Here is a 14,762-nt window from a genome sequence, read left to right on the forward strand (position 1 = left end):
CTATATGTTTTGTGTAAAAAAAATTCTAACAATTCAATAAATATTTATATATCCAGTATTTTAGATCGACATGACAGAGATATCAGATCAAATAAAAAATTCACATATTTTACAAGTACATTTATATTAATAAATTCAACTATTAGATCATTAAAATATTAATTATATAAAAATATACAAAAGATATACAAAAGGGCGTAAATGGATCCCTACCCATTAAATTATATTGCATACAAAAAATATATTAACATTAAAAATATTGTTATGTTTTTAGTACAATTAAAGTATCATTCATGTCTGTTTTGTTGAGGTAAAAATACCATGAAAATCTTTGTACTAGAAGTCAAATTATATTTTGCCCCCTCAATTAAAAAATAGACAAATTAATCAGTGTGAGTTAGATAAACAAACAAACAAACAAATCCTTCTATTAAAAATTACATCTATTTTTACTGTTAAAAACCAATCTTTGTATGTTCGTATATACCTACCTAGCTATTTTGTCAAATTAAAATGATTAATTTATCTATTTTTAAATAACAGAAATGAAATACAATTTAACTCCTAGTAGATAAGAGTTATAATGATGTGTGTTTTATTGAGGGTAAAGATTTAATGAGGATCATTACATAATTGACCCAAATAATTGGGCATTTGGCATGGCATCCACTTCTTAATATCTTCATTGGGAGACGCGACAACTCATGAATTTCTCGTGAATGGCATTAGTGTGTTAAAATTCCCCCCAAGGATGCCAACAAATTGATGACCAGTTTCCCCCACATTTTGTCCTTACAAGACGAGGCAGTGCTGAGTCAGGCACATGCCAACAAGCCCCACATCTCAAACTTACCATTTTGAACCAAAATTCTTAAATTTTCAGGGGGAAAAGCCCATAAATTTCACAGATCTAAACTCACACACCAAACTAACTGAAACAAAAGAATTTTACAGCCTAAAAAACAGCAACAGCAACATCAACATCAACATCAACATCAACACCAGCAACAACAAGCCATATCAATGCCCTCTAACTAGACTTGTATGATAATACAACAAGGTGGATAAGCAACAAGCAAAGCGATAGAACCGGCAGATGCTGGGATAAGTTAAAGGTAACCGATGACGACTGATCATATATTTCAGAAGAATCGACCGGTAGCGGCATTCCGTCGCTGTTTAAGGTGCAGGAAGAAGGGCTCGAACCATCTTTGCTCATCATCATCGCTCGTAAAACCGCGGAAACCGTCCGAATGTAAGAGGTCCGATTCTTGGCGAGCAACCATGTGAGACCCATCAGCTGGCAATCTTTGTTGCGCATTTTGGTGGTCCTTTCTTCTGACTTGCTTGTGTTCAAAGCATTCTTCTTGTTGAGCTGCACCAACAACATTGTTTTTCCCATTAGCAAGAGGAATAGTAACACTTGGCTCATTAAAAACTAAAGACAAGTTGGGTGTTAAACATCTGATCCACAACCAATCTTTGGATGCATTTGGGATTTTGATATACTGCCAAACTCCACTAAATAAGCTTAGCGTGATTATGATGGTTTCAATTAATAACAGTATACATTAAAAAGTTAGCTAAATTAATACCCTATTCATCCTCCCCCATTGGCATGGATTCTTCACTTAGATTTCCCCCTTTAAGCTGCTTAAAGAAATGGAAAAGGAAAAAAGAAAAAAAAAGTAAAAAACCCACTTTCCCAATTTGCCAAAAAAGTGTGAAAACCCTAATTAGATCTTCAGTTGACAACAGAAGAAGAAGAAAATTTACCAAATGAAGACTTTTCAAGCACTTGTTGCAACCCCCAAGACCTGGAAATCCATTAACATTGGAGCTGCTACTTAAGCAATTTCTCTCCAATCTCTCCACACTGTCATCCCCAACAAGGTTGCCCTTTTGGTCCACTGAGAAAGCATCAGGGCAAGTCAATGGGTGAAGCCTGATGCCACAATAGCAATACACCGCATCGCATGTCTCGTTCGGTTTAGCCAACTCCACGCCTCTCTGTTTCAGAGCTTTCCCTAAGTCATCCACACAGGTTTCCGAGTCATCCGGCAGCAATGGCATGTCATAAGATTGGGTACGCCCCGCAACCGCTGGCACTACTCTTCCAACCCCACCAAGGGCGGTGGCGGAGTAAGCGGCGTAAAGCCATGCAGCGAGAACAGGACAGCAGCGGCTGCGGTGGAGCTCACTCGCCACCCCATTGTTTATCTTAGTGCCACAAGCGTTCTTAACGCTGTGAAAGAGTTGTTCAGGTAAGTCAAGTGGACAACCAACGACATTGGATTGCTCTGGAAATGCAGGGATCGTTGCAGGTGGGGATGTGGATAGAGGGAGGGATTGGACATTGAGGGCGTCAGGGCTGGATATAGTGAAGGAAAAAGTGGCAAAGAAGAGGGAGATGAAGAAGAGAAAGAAAGGGAAGGGGACTAGAGACATGGCAAAGGTGGTGTGGGTATGGGGATGGGAAAGGGAGGAGAAATGAGGGTGAGAGTGGGGGCGTGGCTGGTTTTTGGGATATGAAATAAAAAAAATAAAAAAGCTTGGAGGGGAGAGTGATAATGGAGGTGGGGGATAAAAGAAGGGAAAGAAATAAACAAAGAGGTGGGATTCGGAAAATGTTTGGCAGTTTGCTACCTCGGCTTTATTTATTTATTTAAAAATCTCCATCTCTCCCTCTTAATTATTTGTTTAGGGGTCTACCCTAGGCTTAATTCCAACATCAAATATTTTTCAAAACAAAAAAATATATAAAACAATTACAAATAAATATTAATAACTCTCGAATTTAAGATTTTGCGTTCAAGAGTTCAGAGTCTAGAGTCTCAAGTCTCAAGCCTCGAGTCTAAAGTATTCACATTTATTTATAATTAATTATTATTTAATTATGTTTAAATAAAGTTATTTGTATCTATTTATAAATCTGTTATTCTTTGTTTTATTTAATTATTATGCGTCATGTTATTTTTTATCGATGGTGCACGAAATTTATGCATAGTAAATGCATCAAATGTTCTCATTTTTATTTACTTGAAAAATTATTTTTTATAAATATTTATGAAAAAAACTTTAAAGTTTTATCTAATAACGTTCAAAAATCATAAAACAAAATGATTTTGTCAAAATAAATTCAAAAAAATCAAAGCCTAAAATTACTATAAAAATCATGAATTAAACTTGGCAAAATGAATTATAATGGACCATTAAAAGAATCTAAAATACCTAACTGAACCGAATCAAACTTACCTTTATTCAAATGCAATAAGAAAATTCATTTGGTTTCAAAAAAGTCTTCTTCTTTTTTGTTTTTGTTTTCTTCAAAATATAAAAATATTAAAGAAGACATGTTTGGTTGAATATTTTAAAAATTATTTTTAAAAAATAAAAATATGTAAACATTAAAAGATAATAAACAAATTATTTTCAGTGTTTTCACTGAAATATTTTTTAAAACTAGAAAAAATAATAATAAGAGTGTGTTTGATTTAAAGATTTGTAAGGGTGATTTCATTTGTATTAAGATTTTTAAGATTTTAAAAATGAATTTATTTATTTGGATAAATATATTAGAGACTTTCAAAAAGTTGTGAATAATTTCAAGAAGAAATTTAAATAACTCAATTTCCTTTCTATTTTTTTTTTCAAATTCTATCTAAAAATTTTGTTTTTTTTTAATTTTCTCATAAATTTATTTGATTTCATAAAACTATTTTTAAAAATCAAACGAAGCCTTAAATTTCTTTTCTTAAGATTTAAAATCAAAATCTCAGCTAAATTTATGTTTGATATATAATGTTAACTCTTATAAAGTATGATGTTTAAGGGACAAAAGGAATTGAAGATTGTTTTAGCAAAGTATGTAATAAAAAAGAGGTTTGATATTGTCTACCTTAGGAATGAAAAGGGTAGGACTAGAGCTAGGTGTAGGGAAGATGGGTGCCTTTTTAGAATATATGTTTTTGTAGATAACAGTGATGAATTTTACAAGATAAAAACCTTCATAGAAACTTATGAGTGTTCAATAACATTTAAGAACAAAAGGGCATCTTACAAGTTGGTGGGGAGCATTTCTTAAGTAAAATCAGAGTGATTCCAAAGTTTAAGTTAATTGAAATGCAAAAACTAGCCAATGAAGAGTTGAAAGTTGATCTGAGTAGGGGTACATGTAGCAGGGCTAGGAGATGGGCACTGAAGGAGATCAATGGAAAGGTAAGTTATGAGTTTAATAGACTATGGGACTATGCAAATACACTTAGAAAGGCAGATCCGGATGGCCATATAGAGGTGATGGTAGAAAGACCAACCTCTACTGAGGTTTCCAAGTTTAGGAGATTTTATGTAGGGTTTAGTGTATTGAGAAAAGGGATTTTACAGTGTTGTAAACCTTTTATTTGTCTGGATGAATGTTTTCTGAAGGGGATATTTAAGGGGGAATTTCTGTCTGCTATCGGTAGAGATGGCAATGACCAAATCTACCTTATTTCGCAAGCAATTGTGGAGAATGAAAATAGAGAAACATGGTGTTGGTTTCTTAAGAATATTATTTCAGATTTACAAATTGACGATGGTTTTGGATTCACGTTCATGGCTAATAAACAAAAGGTATGTTAGGGACATTACTTAAATATTTTTTTCCTTCTATGTTTAATTTATTAAACAACCATTTAATACTGTTGTTTTTGTTTGCATTTAGGGATTGATGGAGGAGATATTTGAGTTGTTGCCAAGGGTTGAGCATAGAGTCAGTGCAAGGCATTTATATGCCAACTGGAGGAACAAAAATCCTAGAAGAGACTTGCAACAAGCATTTTGGGGAGCATGCAAATCATATAAACCTATTGACTTTGAAGATCACATCGAAAAGATTGACAGTATCAAACATAGTGCCAAGGTAAGTCTACTTAGAACTAATCTTGAGCAATTGTCAAAGGCTTTTTTTTTAGTAGGTCTATATGTGATGCAATTGACAACAAATTTGTTGAGTCCTTTACTGCAGCAATTTTAGGAGCTAAGTCAATGTCTATTATTTCCATGTTACAAGAAATTAGACAGTATGTAATGAGGGTGATTGTAAACAATTTAGCCAAATGTAAAAATTGGAATGAACAATTCTATCCTAAGATAGGTCAGAAGTTACAGAAGAGTATCCAAATGAGTTCATACTGTTATGTTAAATTGAATGGAGTAGAAGGGTCTGAAATAACAAACTTCAATGATGTTGTAGTTGTTGACTTATTTCAATGGTCATGTAATTGTAGGAGATAGGATCTCACTAGCATCCCATGTTCACGTTGTTGCAGCCATTTTGTAGAAAAAAAACTGATATTTCTGATTTTGTATATAAGGGGTTTAAAAAAGATGTGTTTAAAAAATTGTATGGCTTTATATAGCTTGTTATCCCAAGTGAGAAATTTTAGTTAAAAACCATTTTAGGACCAATTGATCCCCTCATTTTAAGAAAAATGCTTGGGAGACCAAAAAAGAGCAGATTAAGAGAAAGGGGAGAGAAGGGTGGGAGTGGGAGTAAACTGTTTAGAAAAGGGAGGAAGATAAAGTGTCACAAGTGTTTCATGGTTGGACACAACTCTAGAAACTATCAAACTTTATCTATTGTAAGTGTTTTGATGACTAAGAATTTTAATGCAATTGTTGGCTAATTTGAGAGCTCCTAACATGTTAAATTTGCATAGTACAACTCCAACAGCTCCAGTGGCTCCTACTCCACCAGCTCCTTCTCAAATTGTTGCATCAAAAGCATCTGTATCATCCACCAACTCCTTCAACACAACCAACTCCTCCCATTATGCCAACCTATTCAACATAGCAAATACTTACAATACTTTGTAGCAGAGGAAAACAAGTTGTGCAAGGATTTGGGTTATAACTAATAAGAGGACAAGGATGCAAATTTTGAATGTACGTTACCAATTGTTGAACTATTATGCTTATTGTATTTTGGTGACATGTTTTTTAATTATGTATTTTATACATTACAACCTGGTATGAGAGGGAAACCATGGTGATTGCCCTAACCAAGTGCACTAATAAAAGGAAGGGAAACAACAACAAGGAAACTACTGGTGGGACTCAGAAAAGTAGGAACACAAAAAAGTTAAGTTCGCACACCTAAAGAATTTTCTCCTTTTGTTCTTTGGAGTATTCACATTGCAAACGAGAGCCCTTAACTCGCAATGGCAGTACAAAATCCTTTTCTGCGCAATTGATTTTCTATTTGTAGAAGAAGACATGGTGGAGGCGTGAAAGAGATGGAAAACAAAAGAAAGCACAAATGAATGAACAAAAGAGGGAGAAATGAAAGGAAGATGAAAGGAGAACGAAAGAGATAGGAAATGAAGAAGGGAAAAAAAAACAAATGGATGAACGAGATAAGGAAAAATGAAAGAGATAGCAGAGAAAACGAAAGAGAAAGAGAAAGAGATAGCAGGGAAAAATGTTGAGACATGCTGAAGAAATTTTTTGAAGGAATAATATTTAAAACAATCTGATAAAAAAATGAAACACGAGTTAAAGGGGTATTGAGAATGCAACATGTGGCGGCGCATGAGTGGTCAGCACTACCACATCAGCAAAATCTTAACGCCGTTAGGCTCATGTACCAAACTAGTAGACGGAAAAAAAGTTTGGGTACCAATTTAGGACAAAAAACCATATGTACTAATCTGGGATAAGTGGACAAGTTCAGGTACTAATTTTATATTTAACCGTTTTATTTAAAATATAAAAAGAAAAAAGTATCATTTAAGAATATAACTTATTTGAAATATATAAGGATAATTTAAAATATATCTTATCTTTAATAATATTTACAAATGTAATTTCATTTATGAAGGATTATTTTCATTTAATAAAATATGATTAACATATTTTTATATAAAATTTAAACATTTAATTGAAACAATATTTTAACTAAAATTTATTATTTTCACTTCACTTAAAAATAAAATTAATTTTACTTGAGATAAGAGGTTGTTATAGAGAACTAAATTAGTAAAGAGTTTACCTCATATTTTTTTATTAAAAAAATAAATAAAATAAAAGTGAATATTTGGTACACTGGTAATGTACTTTTTTTTATTTCACAAGTAGCTTTATAAAACTAACACGTGCCTCTCTTTTTAAAAAAATATTTTATTATACCCTTGTAGGATACTTGTCAACCCATGATCTTACTTATGGAGTGTAAATAGAATTTTTAAATTCTTACAAATAAAATTAAGGTGATGACAAGTGTCCTCTAAAATATAATAAAATATTAAATATATATATAAAGAACATGAGACGGCTTAGTTAGTCTGAAAACGAAATTAAAAAAAATACACTGCTAATATACTAAAAACTAACCCAAAATAAATATGTTGGTTTGGAAAAGAGTAAATAGGTGAAGATGGGAGACAAAGTAGTGGTTAGATAGCATTGTCTAAGTGGGAAGAATTAGGTGAAAGAATAAACAAAAGTGGATGTTTGTTTCCAATAGATATATTTTTGGTACACTTAGATAATAATGTCAGCCAAGCTGCTATATTACCATCTCAGAGGTGACAATAAAATTTAAAGAATCCACAAATATTAAGGATTTCTTTGTGAAAGTCTTTAAATTAGACTGACAATATGTGACATTATAATTCAATGTCTGGGTGAGAATATAATGTAATACGGGTCGGGGATCACGTGACACGACTTTACTCCCCCTTCACATTAATGCTTCATTTTGAAAAAATGCCTCAACTTAATCAAAAGTTAGTAATTAATCCAACCCTTTAAATTGATGGACTGTTAAGTATTAAGGGCCAATTCTTCATTGCTTTTGAAATATGCTGTGGAAAAGTGCTTTTGAAAATTTTGAGTGTTTGGTATTACTGTCAAAAAGTACTTTTAAAGAATAAAATGTCCATTTTAGACATGATATTATAAAATAACAAATATGTATTTAAATAATATTCAAATTAGTTAATATTATGATATTTTAGCAAAAATATAAAAAAATAATTTATTATAACTTATTGTTAATATTTTAATATATAATATTAATTTTAAATATTTCTAAGTAATTAATATTAATTATTTATTAAATTTAATTAGAATACATAAACTATATTTAAATATTTAAATATAATAATTAAATATTTGTACTTAGATATTGACACAATTGTATTATTATAAAAATTATTTTTTATTTTTAATTAATACTTTTAACACATTTGTATTATTTTATTTTAAAATGTATTTGAATATATAACTCATATTAGATATTAACATAACATAGAAAACATAAACCTAACAAATTAAAATATTACATATATTTGGATTGAAGTTTTAAAAAGGGATAATATTTATATATCAAATATAAATACTAAAAATTTTACAATAGCATTTACAATTTAAACTGAATTCATTAAACTAGAAGCTATAGCATCTCTTGTTAATTCCATTTCAAAACCACTTAAATTGTTTGATTCACCGTCATCATCATTATCATCGTCGTCATCATCATCATTATCACTTTCTCGACCATGCGCATTTTCTGAATCAATATTTTTCTCATATGCCGAGTTAATATCTTTGTATTACATTAAATCTGCATCATTTCGACCAACATGTTTTCGGATAAAATTGTGTATTGTCATTGTAGCAACAACGATCATCGTTTGCTTTTCAAAACTATAGCTTGGCATATCCCTTAAAATGACCCATTTTTTTTAAAACACCAAAAGTTCGTTCAATCACACTACGTAATGATGAATGTGAATGATTGAATATCTCTTCTTTACCAAATATCGGTCTACCTCTACGGAAGTCAGGTAAATGATATCGCTGACCTCTATATGTCCAAGATAACCTTTCATTTGAGGATATCCAGAATCAACAAGATAATATTTTCCTACAAGTCATAATATAACAAACAATTAATTCAAGAATTTTTTTAATAAAAATAATCAATTAAAGAACTTATACTTTATTATTTAAAAATCACATATAAATAAAATATCTAACCATTTGGAGGTGCGGAAATTTGTATTTTGGATCTCGAATTGCATCAAGAAATATTCTAGTGTCATGTGCCGATCCTTCCCATCCAGCCATGACAAATGTGAAACACATATTAAAATCACATACTGCCATAACATTTTGAGTCGGGATACCTTTTCTTCCAATATAGGGAATTTTTTCATTTGGTGGAAGAATAGCCACAATGTGAGTACCATCAATTGCACCTATGCAATCCTGAACAAAAAATCATATTAATCTCGTGCATATTTTTAGTATTGATAAATATATTAAAATATAATAATATAAAATTAAATTTTAACCTTAAAATACGGCATATATCTATAATCATTACGTATTTGTTCAGGTATTGAGCTAAAAAAAGGATCTTTGGGTGCAATTAGATCAGTGGCCATCCTTGAAACTTTCTCAAGCACAACTGCAAAGTATCGACTTTTTGTTGATCCAGACCTTTGAAATCTTTCTCGACATTAGGAAACTTTTGCACCGGTGCCCAAGATGTATAAAAAAATTCCCAACATTTTAGTAGAAGATATGTTTCTTGAAGTTTGCAAGTTGTATCTTGTCTCCAAAACTCTCAGCAAACTTGTGAATACCATTTTAGACATCCTAAAACTAACCATACAACGTGATTCGTGACCGTCAAGGATCTCTTGGATCCATGTCTCACCTGACTGTTTTGAATCCATGCATGGTTGCCTCAATATATATTTCTCTTAATATAATTGCATAGAAGAAGATGGAACAACAAATAATCGGTTAAAACATTTCATGCGTTGTAAAATCTCTTTCTTTTCCCTTTCATCGTCACTTTCATCACCGCTATAATCCTCAACTATACTCATCACCTGTGAATAAATTTTATATCCAAAATCACATATAAACAACTATTGATAAAACTAATTTAGTAAAAAATAAGTAGAATATAAATTCAATATCTAAAGACCAAACATAAATAACTTTTAATAAAACTAGATTACACATAAATAAGTAGAACATAAATTCAATATCCAAAAACCAAACATAAATAACTATTGATAAAACTAGTTTAGCATTGTTGTTTAGTCACATAATAGATATCTTTGAACCCTAAAAGATCAGAAAATTTTCAACTATCCTTCATTTCCATCTTAAGCCACAAAGCTTTAATCTTGAGATTAATTGATAAAAACATAATTCGCTTGTCCTTATTGAGCAATAATCTAAGTGCGAAAAAGTATAGCGGACTAGCTTCTGGAACTTCTTCCGACATGCTGTCAAGCATTTTGACTGCTTGTGGAACACCATATGGATCCATAACAGGAGTCAAACTATATATGGCTTGACTCATATTGTCAGCTGCATTGCATAATTTTTCTATTTGACTAGACAATCTTGCAGCCCCTCCAATTTGCTTTGAGGATTTCTTTCTTCCAGTTTTAAAATGTGAACTTGACATCTCAGGGTTTTTTCTTTTTTGACTGTTTCCATCAATTTGAACATCATTTGAAATGTGAACATCATTTGAAATGTGAACATCATTTAAAATGTTAACATCATTTCTCATATTTTCTTCTTCATTCTCTTCAGGTATTTCGTTGTTAACATCCTCAAAAAAATCACTAGGGAGTGTACCAAAAGAAGGTGCCCATGCTTGATCACCTGTTGCAACTATCCCCATGAACATTTGGTCCAACTTCCCTTCGAATTCAGGATCAATGCCCGATGTTCTAAATTTTTTAGCTTCAGGCACAACCTACATATAAAATGATAGTTTAATAACAGTAATTATCAATAATATCATAAATAAGAAAAAAATAATAAATATTTAGAATTATTAATGTACCTGGAGCCTACTCTCCCACCATTCATCCGATGCATCGACGGTTCTTTTTATAGGATTCCACCCTAAACCAGTATCTTCGCCTTTAAGTTTCTTCCAAGCTTTCCATTCTTTTTTTAGGGTATCCCACCTATTTTTAAGTTGTCTTTGTGAAAAACCCTTGCCCATTTCTTTCTCAAAGTTGGTCATTATTTTCAGCCATTCATCTCTTATGAAATGAGTACCAGGCCTATTGCCTTTCAATATCTCTTTAATACAAATATCACAAAATATTTCTGTCAATCTCTTATCCCACATTGCTTTTAATTTTTCGTCACTAACTTCAACCGCCGAAGTACTCATCTACTGTGTATACGAACAGATTCGTTTCAACCAGTAAAGCAATCAAGAAAATCAAATGTCACATAAGTATATATGTTTACATGTGTATCAAAATTTTAACTATATACATGAACAAATAACAGTAACAATGATAATAATGAAGTAATCCAAGAAATTGATTAACATGGTAAAATGATATAACTTTATCATTACCATCATTAAAAAATGAAAAAAAATCACGAGAATTACGGGCTAAAATTACTCTTGATGAACATTTATAGGCACAAGTTTTTAATTAATATTTATGTAATTAAAAATAGTCCCTTTAAGATGATTATTAATTATTATTATTGCTACTGACAAAACTTTCTATATATTAAGCCTTGAACATGTCACTTGTGTTTTTTTTCTCTTTTAAGAATTTAACTGAAGTCGCCGGAATATCACAGGCTTTATCACCGGAACACATTTCATCTCCTTTTCTCTCTTCTCAGACCAACTTTGACTTCAATCAAATTTCAATCAACAAGAATTTGCTTTGAAAATATAAAGAAACTTCCTTTTTTGGGTTTCAAAAATTGTGAGATTTTGGGCATTTAGAAGAAAAGTGGAATGGGTTGTACTGGATCGACTCCGGCCAAAGGAGACGGTGAGTCTATTTTACTTGGTTTTTTCTTCTGGTTTTTCTTGATTGGTTGCTGAGAAAATTGTCGGGAAAGTTGGAAGCTTGAAAAACAATGACAACATCTTTGATTTATTTGAGCTCTAGAACACTTTAGAGTTAAGCTAGTTAAATGGTATATTGAACAAGTAAAGTTTCTGATATTTCCTAAGCAACTAAAAGGTTTCCGCTTGAATTTCTTTTTATTTTTAAAAATTTTGTTTCAATTTATAGTGTTTTTTCGTTCATTTTAAGAGATATATAGCATTTTGGTTATTCAATTGTGTGATAATTATAGTCTCTTTGTTTTTTTTTTCCTATGGATGATATAAAAACAAAAATAAACCATAATGTTGGAGCAATGATTGAAATATCTATCATCTATATATTCATGTAACAGCTAAAAGATTGAAATTTCTGACTTATTCCTTTTCATAGTACAAATAATGTTGTTATAGACTGAAAAAAGAGAAAGTAGAAGAAAAATGGGGCTAAATTTGGGATGATGATTTGAATGTTCTATTATTAGCTTGCAATTAGTACTCAATTTGTTTTCCAAATGTTTCTGAAAATTTTCCTTTTCCTTTAATTTATTCCCCTCTAAACTCTACCAGAACGAGTTGTTGTTTGCTGAAATAGAGTATATGCAGAAAAAGGTAAGTATTTTTTTTTCCATTCTTGTTGCTCTTCACATCGCTATTTAATCCAAAACTGATATTTTGTATTTTCACAATTCCTAGCCGCTGCTAGTTTTCACTCTCACGCATAATATTTCTTATGCTTCTCAACACTCAATATCTATTTCTCACTTATACGTCTTTTTTCTTTGCTCACTTATACACACCACACATCTAAACGTGCATGTATATAGGTTATATAAACTGACTTAGAGGCTTAACCTTACTGCCATACTTTCAGCAAGCTACCACATTGCTCTGATTCTTGCCACATTGTTTCTATTCATGCATTGTCAATTTAAAACCATTTATAACTTTCCACCTAGCAAGCCAACTTATCAACTTATCTCTATGATAAGCCGACCTTGAAGTGGATTTGACTTTTAAAACTTCCCCTCAAATCCAGCTTTTTCATTATATGTTTTTCTTTTAAGTTTGTGAATATGTTTGTCTTCAGTGAATTTGTAAAAATATCAGCTAATTAATATTTCATCTTGCAATTGACTAGTTGAACGTTTTCATTCTTCACCTTTTCTCAAGAGGTAGCTAAAAGTTCAGGCAACAAAACTCATCCTATGAATTAAACCTAGAGATTAAGGAAGCAAATCAACGGATAATTTGGTGTACTAATTTTCCAAGATATCACCAGCAGTAAAAAGAAATCTGAAAAAAATGGAGTTATCTAGACGAAAAAAAAAAGATAAACTCACCGGTGGTGGAAAAGAGGAACAAAGAAGCAGCAGAGGAATAAAGAACCAGCACCAGCAAAGGAACAAATAACCAGTAGAGGAACAAAGAACTAGCACCAGCAGAGGAACAAAGAACCAGCACCAGCAGAAGAACAAAGAGCCAGCAGAGGAACAAAGAACCAGCGATGGGAGAAGAGATGAGAGCAAAGAACCAGTGTTGTGTGTGTGGCTAAAAAGGTAAAAGAGCAGCCTAAAAGCACTTTTTTAGCTGAAAAAGCTAAAAATTTCTGCGTTTTCATTTGGCCAAAAGCACTTCAAAGAAGTTAGAAATTTGCTACCAAATGAAGTGTGTTCTTCATTACTTTTCACCCAAAAGCACTTCTATATGTAAAAGTGCTTTTCAAACGCCCAAAAGAACTAGCCCTAAGGTGACATTTGAGATGGAAAATTTGATAACATCAAAACTTAATTGATTCTTTAAATTATTTTATGAGGACTTAATTGATTTTTTTTAATTATTTTAGGAGGCTTAAATGATTTTTAAGGATTATATAACATTTCTCAACAAACTATAAAAATAACTAAACTGATAAAAGGAGTAGTAATTTTAATTTTTTTAATAATATTTAATAACTTATATAATATTTTATAACATTTTAATAATTTCTAATAATTTTTAAAAAAAAGTTTAAATAAAAGTTTCTACTCTTTTTTTTTATCCATACATGCTACTCTATATCATACCTTGATGCCTATCGCATCACCTCTCAATCAAAACCGTTACTTATCACTCATATTAATTCATTATCTCTTAGACTCTTTACTCATACTCTATATAAGTCCATTTATCTTCACACACTTCAAACTCCTTAATTAAATCTAATCCAAACCTTCAAATACCAAATATTTTCCATAATTTTCTTATATATTTTTACAATTTTTTATAAGTTTTTATATTTTAATTATTTTTTTATAGATTCTAAATTTTTTATAATATTCATTTAATATTTTCACATTTTTCATGACATATTAATAATACTTTGTAACATCTAATAGTTTTTATAATTTTCTTTTAAAATTTTATGATATTTAATAAATTTTATAGGTTTCATATAATTTCAAAATTTTAATAATTTTTAGGCTTAAATAATTAAAAAATTAATTAAGTATTCTATATCAATCATCACATTATCAAAATTTTCATGTCAGATGCTACACCGCTCATCACGTCAACACTTAACGGTCTATCATGAACTTCAACAGAAAATCATATTCGAGGAACTCAATTAATTGTACTTTTCAACTAGGTGCTCAATTAATTTTGAATTAATCTAAATATTTAAATACATTTCAAATAATTAATACATAGAAGTATTTTTAATAATTTCAATTTCAAAATCTAAAAGCCAAAAGCACTGCTCAACTTTTATATTTAGGTGAAAAATCATTTTTTTAACTCTACTTTTAGCCTCAAAAGCCAAATATTGTACTTTTTGAATTAAAAAAACATTATTTTTTTACCCCAAACAGCAATGTGAAACAAGATGAAATTAGCT

At 30.8% G+C, this 14,762-nt stretch overlaps 2 protein-coding genes and 1 long non-coding RNA gene across 4 annotated transcripts; 1 reads left to right on the forward strand and 2 right to left on the reverse strand.

Moving 5' to 3' along the window:
- Nucleotides 1-572: 572 nt before the first annotated feature.
- Nucleotides 573-2,658, reverse strand: LOC121221161 (uncharacterized GPI-anchored protein At4g28100). Its single transcript, XM_041101755.1, has 2 exons — nt 1,777-2,658; nt 573-1,375 (listed from the first exon to the last, which is right to left on the reverse strand). The coding sequence occupies exons 1-2, from the start codon at nt 2,446-2,448 to the stop codon at nt 1,031-1,033; spliced, it is 1,017 nt and encodes a 338-aa protein (XP_040957689.1). The 5' UTR covers nt 2,449-2,658; the 3' UTR covers nt 573-1,030.
- A 6,470-nt stretch (nt 2,659-9,128) lies between these two features.
- LOC107945848 (L10-interacting MYB domain-containing protein) lies at nt 9,129-13,772 on the reverse strand. Of its 2 annotated transcripts, XM_016879993.2 has the most exons (4): nt 13,228-13,661; nt 10,862-11,203; nt 10,678-10,771; nt 9,526-9,884 (listed from the first exon to the last, which is right to left on the reverse strand). In XM_016879993.2, exons 2-4 carry the CDS (start codon nt 11,198-11,200, stop codon nt 9,868-9,870), a joined length of 450 nt encoding a protein of 149 aa, XP_016735482.1. In that variant the 5' UTR covers nt 11,201-11,203; nt 13,228-13,661; the 3' UTR covers nt 9,526-9,867. The 2 variants fall into 2 exon arrangements, with proteins under 2 accessions (XP_016735481.1, XP_016735482.1); XM_016879992.2 differs by having other exon boundaries at nt 9,129-10,771; nt 13,228-13,772.
- LOC107945849 (uncharacterized) lies at nt 11,699-13,097 on the forward strand. The gene is made up of 2 exons (XR_001696760.2): nt 11,699-11,828; nt 12,455-13,097. It is a non-coding gene; the product is annotated as an uncharacterized lncRNA (long non-coding RNA).
- Nucleotides 13,773-14,762: the final 990 nt, after the last annotated feature.

Source organism: Gossypium hirsutum, chromosome D09 (genome assembly GCF_007990345.1).
Source record: "Gossypium hirsutum isolate 1008001.06 chromosome D09, Gossypium_hirsutum_v2.1, whole genome shotgun sequence".
NCBI classification, from domain to species: domain Eukaryota; kingdom Viridiplantae; phylum Streptophyta; class Magnoliopsida; order Malvales; family Malvaceae; genus Gossypium; species Gossypium hirsutum.

Coding starts and splice junctions, on each gene's coding strand:
- LOC121221161 (XM_041101755.1), bottom strand. CDS start 2,448: ATGTCTCTAGTCCCCTTCCCTTTCTTTCTCTTCTTCATCTCCCTCTTC. Junction 1,376..1,776: donor GCTTGAAAAGTCTTCATTTG/GTAAATTTTCTT, acceptor TTGTTGGTGCAG/CTCAACAAGAAGAATGCTTT.
- LOC107945848 (XM_016879992.2), bottom strand. CDS start 11,200: ATGAGTACTTCGGCGGTTGAAGTTAGTGACGAAAAATTAAAAGCAATG. Junction 10,772..10,861: donor GGTGGGAGAGTAGGCTCCAG/GTACATTAATAA, acceptor TTTTATATGTAG/GTTGTGCCTGAAGCTAAAAA.